This window comes from Myxine glutinosa, chromosome 8 (genome assembly GCF_964187855.1).
Source record: "Myxine glutinosa chromosome 8, kmMyxGlut1.1, whole genome shotgun sequence".
NCBI classification, from domain to species: domain Eukaryota; kingdom Metazoa; phylum Chordata; class Myxini; order Myxiniformes; family Myxinidae; genus Myxine; species Myxine glutinosa.
In genome coordinates, this window is record NC_136268.1 from 23,354,318 (window position 1) to 23,365,799 (window position 11,482).

The 11,482-nt window shown below is 45.0% G+C and overlaps 1 protein-coding gene across 1 annotated transcript in view; it reads right to left on the reverse strand.

The window, feature by feature from the left end:
- Positions 1–9,985: 9,985 nt before the first annotated feature.
- Positions 9,986–11,482, reverse strand: part of LOC137432290 (ciliary microtubule associated protein 1A-like) — a 17,331-nt gene continuing 15,834 nt past the window's right edge. Inside the window, exons 3-4 of the mRNA XM_068124101.2 lie at positions 10,298–10,438; positions 9,986–10,145 (exon numbers count right to left, since the gene is read on the reverse strand). Of these exons, the coding sequence (XP_067980202.2) occupies positions 10,065–10,145; positions 10,298–10,438 (222 nt within the window). The 3' untranslated portion in view covers positions 9,986–10,064. The remainder of the gene's footprint in view (positions 10,146–10,297; positions 10,439–11,482) is intronic.

Below are 11,482 nucleotides of genomic sequence, written 5' to 3' on the forward strand. Positions count from 1 at the left end.
CTCTGTCAAAGCGCCTTTGGGCTTCTGGAAAAGCGCTATACAAAATAAATGAATTATTATTATTATTATAGTCTGTGTTTATGGTCAAAAAGCAGAGTATAGTCAAAAAAGTAAAGTCTGCGTTTTCCAAGACTTCAGATGTTTGTGCAATGTGTGCCTAAAAGGTTCTAAATGGTCTAAAGGGTATAAGTTCCAATTATATTAATAGTTAGGGTCTAAGGGCCTGTTATGGTCTAGGTTAGGGTCTAAGGGCCTGTTAGGGTTTAAGTTAGGGTCTAAGGGCCTGTTATGGTCTAGGTTAGGGTCTAAGGGCCTGTTAGGGTTTAAGTTAGGGTCTAAGGGCCTGTTATGGTCTAGGTTAGGGTCGAAGGGCCTGTTAGGGTTTAAGTTAGGGTCTAAGGTCCTGTTAGGGTCTAAATTAGGGTATAAGGGCCTGTCAGGGTTTAAGTTAGGGTCTAAGGGCCTGTTAGGATCTAAGTTAGGGTCTAAGGGCCTGTTAGGGTCTAAGGAATCTCTCAAGCATGTAAAAAGGGTCTAAAAAGGTTTTCGTGGTCTAAAGCTCGAAATAGTCAAGGGTCCAGGCTGTCTGGCATGTCTGGAAGGTGTAAGGGGTCTAGAGGGACTTAAGGGGTGTAAAGGTCTAACCATGCACACACACACACAACACGACATGCACTGAGCAACACCTCGCAGGTGAAAGAACAACCCAGAGAAGTGATTTGTTGGGGAAGAGGCCATTGATGTTTCTGCTCGTGGGTTGAATTATGTGATTATCATTTTCGGTTGAGATACTGTACTTACTGTACTGTAGTCGCTTTCAGCACCACAGAACAGAGACATCATTGACTGCAAGCAAGGACTGCATACAAGACCTGAGGAGGTTCCCTCTTTCTGACTTTCCAAGTGTCCCAAAACTTTCACATCAAACACTGGTGATTGAAGTGGGACGTATTGATTGAGTTAATCTATTTTGCTTCCAATCAGACATCACAATACATTAGGACATTAATTATCACCAATTGGATAAAACTACAATTAGACAGGCCACTGTCTACACCCACACAAACTACCACAATCAGACAGACTGGGACAATCAAATCCTAAGACAATCAGACATTCGTATATTCATTCATATCCCAACAATTTGGCAAACTGTACAACCACAACCACCAGTCAATTCCACAGCATTCTTCAGAACTCATATCTCATTTGGATGCTCAAACAGTTTCTGATGGTGGTGAGTCGCTCTTCCATTTCCATGTCCATCAGACAGATTTCTTTTTTGTATACTGAATCGAGGCTCGTGAAAGAGCTGACATTTACTTCACAAACAAATCAACCAGACAAACAAAATATATAAAAAGAGGGAGCAGAAGACAAGAGGTCCTCAATGGAGGTCCTCAATGCCAAACAGGAAATTAGAGCTGTCTCCCTCGACATATCACGTGCCTTCGATACGGTCTGGCACCCCGCTCTGCTCACCAAACTCTCCTCCTTTGGTATCCATGGAAATCTCCACGCATGGCTGGCGGACTTCCTCTCTAGTCGTAGTCAACGTGTGGCCCTGAATGGGTTTCTCTCATCTCCTCTTCCTGTTCAGGCTGGAGTTCCCCAAGGCAGTGTTCTGGGCCCTGTGCTTTTTCTGGTCTTCATCAGTGATCTCTCTGACTCTCTTGAAAATCCTCTCTATCTCTTTGCTGATGACTCCACTCTCTGCCGCTCCATTCCTCATCCCTCAGATCGGCAGTCTGCAGCCTCCTCGCTCTCTGCAGACCTGGACAAAATCACAGACTGGGCAAACAAGTGGAACATGTCTTTCAATCCTGACAAATCTCACACTCTTACGATGTCTCTCCGAAAAGACCGACTGGACAACCCTCCCATCTACTTTCTGAATAATCCTCTCCAAGAAGTTCTGTCACTCAAGCTTTTGGGTCTCACTATCTGCCATGATCTTTCCTGGGAAAACCACATTTCCAAGCTGGCCTCCAAAGCCAGTCGCCGACTGGGCATCCTCCGTCGTGCGAAGTCCTTCCTTGGCACACCTGAGCTCCTCACCACATACAAGGCTTTCATCCGCAGCTCAATGGAATACTGCTCTCCCCTCTGGGCTGGTGCTCCTGCCTCACACCTAGCTCGTCTTCACGCTGTTGAAACCAAAGCGTTCAGAATCATTGGAATCTCCCGCGATGACGCTATCTCCGAGGGCCTTTCACTTACTCACCGCAGGCAGGTTGGTGGTCTTTCCGTCTTCTACCGACTCCTCTCCGGCCTTGCTCCCCCAGCTCTCCCTGGGCTCTGTCCCCCAAATATTCCTGCAGGTTGCACAAGATCTGCCTGCAACCCTCTTATGGTTAAACTGCCAAAATCAAGACTCTCTGCTCACCTTCACTCCTTCATTCCTCTTTTCTCCCGCCTCTGGAACAAACTCCATCACTCTCTTCAATCCCACTCCTCCCTCCAGGTCTTTAAAACGGCTGTTCACCACCATCTCTTATCTTCCCCAATCCAAAACCTTGATCTTTTCTACCCCCGCTAATTTCACCCCAAATCCACTTTTTTGAGGTGACTTTGACTTCTTTCCTGGAAGTCCTTGGTGTCCTTGCGTTTTATACCTATCCTGCCTCCCCCCAGGCCCTCTGCCTCCCACACATCTCCCGATGTCCCTGCCCTCAAATGTTGTGTTTGTGTGCTTCCTCCCCTTCTCTCCCCATCTTGTCGACCACTCCCCTTTTTATATACTTTGTTTGCTTGTTTGTTTGATTTGTTTGTTTGATAAATGTTAGCTCTTTCACGAGCCTCGACTCTGTATACAAAAAAAAAAAAAAAAAAAGAGAAGGGGAAGCACACAAACACTTGAGAGCACACAACATTTGAGAGCAGGGAGATGTGTGGGAGGGAGAGGGCTTGGGGGGAGGAGGCGTGGGAAGGGGGGGGGGGGGGTGGGAGAAGTATAAATGACGAGTGCATAGTCAGTCATTCCATTGCTCCCTCCAGGAGAATGAACTCTCACAATTAAATGTTTCCATTGAGCACTGGTGGGAGAGATATTGAGTTCTTAAATGAGGGTCGAGGCGATTGAAGGCGTGAAAACACCTCACGCAACATTCGACTTTCCATTGAAATGACGTAATCTGTCCCATAATGCTCAGCACACGCAGAATCCCTTAGCACCGGAGTTCATCAGGGCAGCCGAACATATATCTTGTGTGTGTGTGAGATAAGGATTGTTACCTAAAATGGTTCACAAAGCTTCCAAAAGAAGCCGTAACTATAGGGGGTTTAAAAAACACGCAACCCAAAGTTGTTTTTATACTTTCTTAATTTTCCTTTGAAACAACATGAAACTTAAACATAAGAATCTTTGTAAAATGTAGAACTAGCAGGAGTACCCAGCGTTGCCGGAGGGGAGGGGGGAGGAGAGGGGGATGAGGAGGGGAAGGGGGAGGTGAGGAGCGAGGGATGGGAACGATATACCACATATACATCTTTTGGGTGGGTGGGGGTTGGCTTTGACAGGCCTCTCCGTTTTGGTGGGTTGGGGGGAAGGGAAGGAGGAAAAATTTTCCCATGCTAAAAGTGCTTTAACCTCAGTGTTGCCCAGGTAAAAAAAGGAAATTGTAATACCCTCTGCCACCAACACCAGGTGGCGCTACACGGTACACGTTACATAGAGAATTTACACCCCTCCCCCGGTCCCCCACACCCCCGCCTGAAGCAGCGGCCACATAGCCCATGTTACCCCCCAGACAAAGTTGTATTTGTATTTGTACCCCGAGTAAAGTATATAAGTGTTTATAGCTGGAGTACCCGGCGTTGCTCAAGCGAAAAAGAAACATTAACATGTTTGAAATGAGGGCAAATATAATGGAAAAGCAATTACGTCCAAATCAGAATCCATCACAAATGTCAAATCATCATTTTACCTTTTTGTTGAATATCTGCTGCTGAATGTACCGTTGATCACGTTTCTGAGTTAAGTGTGATAACTTTCAGGAAGAAGAACAAGCCTTACCTTACCAATTGTTTCATTATTCTTGAACCGCTTCCGGTATTGTTTGATTATTTGTGTTCAAATGTCTGGTAATTGTTTTGTATTTATTTATGCGAATGTGTACTTGTATAATGTATATAAGTGTCATTAATCAAAAAGGCTTAGGCACTATAGAGCGATTTTGGAAAAATCCAAAAAACGTTGTTTTTTTTGTTTGTTTTTTTGTTTTTTGCCTAAAACACTCCCAAGCAACCACTGATGAACCCCTGAAAGTTTGACGAAGATCCGTGCAGCCATCTCTGAGAAAAATGGCGACACACAGACAGACCAACGCTCTCTTATATAATAGATAAAGTAATTCACAAAAAAGAAACTACTGACAGTTCGCAAACATGTCCTAAATGGCTGCCCTGCTGCAGCGGGCACAAATGGATGATCCTGGTGAAATTGTCGATAACTCGGCTGCATCCATGAACCGGAATTGCTTTGATGTTGGTGGAAATTGCATTTTTGAGGTCGTCAATGGTCTGAAGTCTCCCCTCGTCCACTCCATCCTTCAGGTAACCCCAAAAGATAGAAGTCAGGTGGGTTGAGCTCCAGAGAATATGGTGCCCATTCAACATCCGTCATTCTAGAAATGATTCGATCACAGATTTTCTGTTATAGTCACTGTATCTGTGACCTGTTGGAAGTGTGAGGTGTGGCCCCATCTTGCTGAAACAATTGCACAGTCCTGTCGATGTGGCACACTTCCTCACTAATGCAACCCCGAACTTCTGGATAACTTTAAAGTGCCATTCGTTCAGTGGTTACGGTTACTGATTTGCCTTCTTCATCTGGAGACCAGAAAAGTCGAATGATGCCAGATTTGCTTTTGGCAACCCATGCAGTGCATTTCTGGCTGTGCAACGGCCTTTCAAGAATCAAATGGAAGACCAAATACTGCATTGGAGTCATCAGCAGGAACCGGAAATAAGCAAAGACCAACAATGGAGTCATTGGGAGAACCTGAATAAGGATTCAGGTTTCAGTCACGACTCCACTACCCTCAAACCCACCCAGGTGCAACCAAGTAGGTTCAGAAAACTTTCTGCAAGAATTCACTTCTCCTCAGACAGATAGATCCCAACGGAGAAAATGCCCAACGGCACTTCCCACTTGGTGACTGCGTTCCGCGTTCGCTGATGTAAGCGAAAATGACTAATCACACAATCCATAAAATACTGTGGCATCACAACCCTGTTCAGTGGTGTACATGTACTATGCATACAAGAACCGCCATGAATCCTGCCGTGGAAGAATTAATGCCACGCGTACTTCAGGACTGTCTCGAAGAAGGCACAGAAATGTACTTGACGGACTGTTATTTAATGGGCGACGAGTCCTTCACGCCTTAATCAATAATAACTTATGCCTATCACTATCCATAAAAACAATTATTTTTCCTGCAACAGTCGTCATGTTGTGCTGGATTTGGCGTCAAGGCATGCAACACTCTACTCTCCATGTGTCGCAACACTAATTTGGTAGGGGATAATGTGTGAAGTTTCGTGTTGATCGGATAAGCTTCGTTTTTCTATCGAAGATGGCTGCCAAACGACGTGACGTATGACATCATCATTTTCACACATTTTCATCGCATCGCAACACTCTACTCTCCATGTGTCGCAACACTAATTTGGTAGGGGATAATGTGTGAAATTTCGTGTTGATCGGATAAGCTTCGTTTTTCTATCGAAGATGGCTGCCAAACCATGTGACGTATGACATCATCATTTTCACACATTTTCATCGCATCGCAACACTCTAATTTGTTGTGTTGTCTAATTTGTTGTCTAATTTGTTGTAACACCATATGCTGCAACACTAATTTGGTAGGGGATAATGTGTGAAGTTTCGTGTTGATCGGATGAGCTTCGTTTTTCTATCGAAGATGGCTGCCAAACCATGTGACGTATGACATCATCATTTTCACACATTTTCATCACATCGCAACACTCTACTCTCCATGTGCCGCAACACTAATTTGGTAGGGGATAATGTGTGAAGTTTCGTGTTGATCGGATAAGCTTCGTTTTTCTATCGAAGATGGCTACCAAACCATGTGATGTATGACATCATCATTTTCACACATTTTCATCGCATCGCAACACTCTACTCTCCATGTGTCGCAACACTAATTTGGTAGGGGATAATGTGTGAAGTTTCGTGTTGATCGGATAAGCTTCGTTTTTCTATCGAAGATGGCTGCCAAACCACATGATGTATGACATCATCATTTTCACACATTACATCGCATCGCAACACTCTACTCTCCATGTGTCGCAACACCAATTTGGTAGGGGATAATGTGTGAAGTTTTGTGTTGATCGGATAAGCTTCGTTTTTCTATTGAAGATGGCTGCCAAACCACATGACGTATGACATCATCATTTTCACACATTTTCATCGCATCGCAACACTCTACTCTCCACTTGTCGCAACACTAATTTGGTAGGGGATATTGTGTGAAGTTTCGTGTTGATCGGATAAGCTTCGTTTTTCTATCGAAGATGGCTGCCAAACCACATGACGTATGACATCATCATTTTCACACATTTTCGTCACATCGCAACACTCTACTCTCCATGTGTCGCAACACTAATTTGGTAGGGGATATTGTGTGAAGTTTCGTGTTGATCGGATAAGCTTCGTTTTTCTATCGAAGATGGCTGCCAAACCACATGACGTATGACATCATCATTTTCACACATTTTCGTCGCATCGCAACACTCCACTCTCCACTTGTCGCAACACTAATTTTTCTCGCACAAAGATCTTTATCGCAGAGAATGGAATGTTTCTCAACCATAAAACTAGACCTCAAACCTAACCTTGGTTGTGGACCTTGAGTCCAGGCTAGGGGAAACCTGTTAACCAGTTTGTCATTTTTTTACTTCAAATTATTGTCTCTTTAACATCTGCAACGCAAATGAACTTCTGTTATTTGAACTTCCATTTCAGGTTTTATTCAGTTCTCTTTATTAAGTGTACCTCAGGAATGCCATTTTGCATTGTTCCTGATGTGGAACAGTTGTTAATGTCAGCCAGATCATCATTTGTGATATGCATCATCACACCTTAATACAACAAAAGGATGTCATGAATTCATTCCATCACCGCTTATGGCATCTTGTGGTGTCTCATATACCTTTTGCAGTTCCTCTTCATCTAACTACTACTACCGTGAAATTGAGTGAATAGGGACAGCAAGGTGAATCGGGACACAAACTGAAAAAAAGTTCGGAAACTTTTTTCCCTGAAAATTGATAACCATACTGATTTGTTGATATTTGGGTTGAAAGTGTTCTCTTGTTTTAAAAAAAAGCAACTTATAGTCCCTATTAACCCCACATATGGGTCCTGTCCCTATTCACCCGTAAAACGGGGTGAATAGGGACAGCCATAAAAATCCTATTTATTCCTATTTAACCCATATATGGGGTTAATAGGGACTATAAGTTGCTTTTTAAAAAAACAAGAGAACACTTTCAACCCAAATATCAACAAATCAGTATGGTTATCAATTTTCAGCGAAAAAAGTTTCCGAACTTTTTTTCAGTTTGTGTCCCTATTCACCTTGCTGTCCCTATTCACCTTGCTGTCCCAATTCACCTTGCTGTCCCCATTCACCTTGCTGTCCCTATTCACCCCATTTCACGGTACCTATTCAAAGTCCTCAAATAATCTGACATAATTGTCTGATTGGTGGGGGGAAATTTTTTGGGCCAAGTCTTTCATGAACCAGCTGGTCAGGCCTGATATCCGACTGGAGGTGATGTGGCCAGGAATGTGTAATTTGTTCACTGTGCTGGTGAAAACTAGCCTACACTTTGCAAAATACACGGTGAGATCTTGTACATCCACCAGCTGATGGTAGGAGATAGGAGGCTCTGCTTGTGAAGCACAAATCTAGCAGTTTAAAGTGTGCGTCAGGAATCGAACCCAGGCTGCCAAATCAAATATAAGTGAGCACTACCTCTGTACCATCCTGATGAACTCATCTAACTGTCGCTCTTTATTGAGCTTCAACCATTATTACCTCCGCCACCGAAGTTGGATGGAGGTTATGTTTTCGCCCCTCACTGTTTGTTTGTCTGTCTGTCTCTCTGTGAACAAAATATCTCAAAAAGTTGTGGATGGATTCGGACGAAACCTGGTGGACAGGTTGGGTGTGTGACAAGGACGAATCGATTCGATTTTGGTGACGATCCGAATACCCACGGCACTCATGGATTTACGATCTACGAACCGCGCTCTTTGTTTATCACGTACAGCCATACTCGAAAAATCTGAATTAGCCGACGTTGGGGCCCAAAAGCATCCGATTAACTGCCGATACGACGCCATCTTACGACGCCATCGTATTGGCGTCTGCTGGGCGAAGGCGAAGCGAGCCGTCCGCTGATTGGACAGTCGAGTGGTGTGAACCAAATGGTCTTTTTATTCCCTTGAACATTTTAAATTAGGATATATAAGGAAACGTCTTTATCGTCATTTTAATAAAGTTAAATGGAGTGACGTTGCGATACTCGGGGTGCGTTGCATAAATCCTCGTAACTCAGAGAGGTGTAGCAGGTGGCGAGACGTAAGGAAGCTTAAAGATAACGAGCTGAAAACAGACGAACGATATGTCAATCTCTTTCTACACTGAACGGAAATAAAAGTATGAGAGCGGGAAGGCATGGCCTGAGCACTTCGAGCAGAGAGGACTGATTGGACTTAACTTAAAGAGAAAAAATTGGCGCTTAATGGAAGAAGAAGATCCCATGAGCGCTCCCCTATGCCATCCATAATGGTACACTCTATCCATACACCACATCCTCCCTTCCGTGGATGTTCCACGGGTTTCGGCTAGTCTATATAATAATAGCGTAAGGACTCGACTTTGTTATCCCTTTTACGCCGCACCCAGTGACCCGATGCCCACGGCACTAATGGATTTACGATCTACGAACCGCACTCTTTGTTTATCACGTACAGCCATACTCGAAAAATCTGAATTAGCCGACGTTGGGGCCCAAAAGCATCCGATTAACTGCCGATACGACACCATCTTACGACGCCATCGTATTGGCGTCTGCTGGGCGAAGGCGAAGCAAGCCGTCCGCTGATTGGACAGGCGAAGGCGAAAGCAAGCCGTCCACTGAGTGGACAATCCAGAGCATGCATTTGTGCCGGTGTCGGCGATCGTTGTTCATATACGCACTCTTCATTCTCATCTTTCTTCCTAACTCTTACTCGGACAAGCAAATCCCCTATGCCATCCATAATGGTACACTCTATCCATACACCACATCCTCCCTTTCGTGGATGTTCCACGGGTTTCGGCGAGTACCCAAATATTGCTACAGGTCGCACAAGATCTGCCTGCAACCCTCTTCTGGTGAAACTGCCAAAATCAAGACTCTCTGCTCACCTTCACTCCTTCATTCCTCTTTTCTCCCGCCTCTGGAACAAACTCCCACACTCTCTTCAATCCCACTCCACCGTCCAGGTCTTTAAAACAGCTGTTCACCACCATCTCTTATCTTCCCCCATCCAAAACCTTCATCTATTCTACCCTCCTTAATTTCACCCCAGATCCACTTTTTTGAAATACCAACTTCTTTCCTGGAAGTCCTAGTGTCCATGTGTTTTTTTACCTCTCCCACTCCCCCTTCCCATGCCTCCTCCCCCCAAGCCCTCTCCCTCCCACAGATCTCTCGATGTCCATGCTCTCCATCTTGTTCTCCTGCTCCCTATACCATATGTTTTATGTTTTATGTGTCAGTTTGTCTTTTTGTGATCAATGTTAGCTCTTACACGAGCCTCGATCTTGCATACCAAAGAAAAACTGTTCAGCCTGGCAGGGGTATGCATTCTACCGAGTGCCATTCTAGTTGTTTAAAGTAAAACCCTTGCACCTTCAGAGGAGTTTCCGCTCCGACATAGAAGAGGCAGACAGACTCGTTAATGTTGTATCGTCATTTATTATTACGTTAACTGTCGAATGCACTGATAATCCAGAACGACTTATGTTCCATCACGATCACATCAACACAGGCTTTTTGTAGTCAGAGTGCCGCATTCCAAAGGTATATGACGGCAGTTGCACATGGGTCACTGTCACCTGCACCACACACAGTGAAAATTATTGCATGGTATTTCTTCTTTGGTTGAATAGATATTGAAACAAAATCCCTCCTTTATGAGGGTCATCATTTTGGAAAATAATGTTGTTCATTGCTAAGTCGGCAGATATGGGCTGACGACAGTACGTACCTTTTCGGGCCTGTGAGTTCCAGGGCCTGGGTTCTTATACCTTTGAGTTAGTAGCGCCAATTGAGGTCTCATAGTATACTCTGGTAATCTGTTTTTGCATACATTCATACTTGGTATGTTGTACGTTGCAGGACCTGGGGTCTGGGGTGGTATAAAAAGTTCACACAACTCAATACTCTCCTTACCAAATACCAACAGGTTTTACTTTTCACATGCAAGACACAAACCTTTATCATTAGGTTGAATATACCCAAACCATATCAAGCATGGATCCAGACTGGTCTTGTTCACATTCCCATGTAAGCACTTAACTCAAGATATGCTGGTATCCCAGTTTCAAATCCCTTTATATTGTGTTTATTTCTTTATGAGCAAATACCACCTGTCGCCTCGCTGATGGGAATGCTAAGGGAAGGGGGGGGGGAGGGGGGGAGAGGGAGAAAGAGGTGGACATAGAGAGAGGGAAAGAGGAAGAGAGTAGGGTGAGAGAGAGAGAGAGAGAGAGAGAGAGAGAGAGAGAGAGAGAGAGAGGAGGGGTATACAGAGGAGGGGAGAGAGAGAGAGAGAGAGGAGGGGTATACAGAGGAGGGGAGAGATAGAGGAATGGCAGGGGTAGCATGGAAGAGGGGAAGAAAGGAAGAAGGGCGGGAGAGTAACGCTTCACCACAAGTCGCGATGCACTCCGGGAGAGAAAGGGTGCGAGGAGGGGGTGGGAACGAGAGAGAGGAGGGAAGAGAGAGGAGGCGGGAAAAGAGAGAAGGTGCAAGAGAGAGAAGGGGGAGAGAGAGGAAGGGAGAGTGAGGATGTAGTGGGAGTGAGAAGGGGTGGGGAGTGAGAAGGGGTGGGGAATGAGGAGGGGGAGGGGGGTGAGAGAAGGAAGGGGGAGCAAGGAAGGGGGTGGGAGAGAAATAGAGGGGTGAGAGTGAAATAGGGGGAGGGAGAGAGGAGAGGTGAGTGACAAGTCGAGTGGGGAGAAATTCTGGCAAATCTAATGCCCAGGTTAACGTCCATCTGAGGGACGGCACACACATTGATGAATCGCTCTGCCTCTGAAACACCGGGATGACTGTTTGTAGCTGGGATGAGATTTGAATCCAGGCTTGACAGCTTAGAGCGGGTGTGCTGGGATATACGCTCCACCGAGTGTATATCCCAGCACACTCGCTATAAGCTCTCGGTCATCCT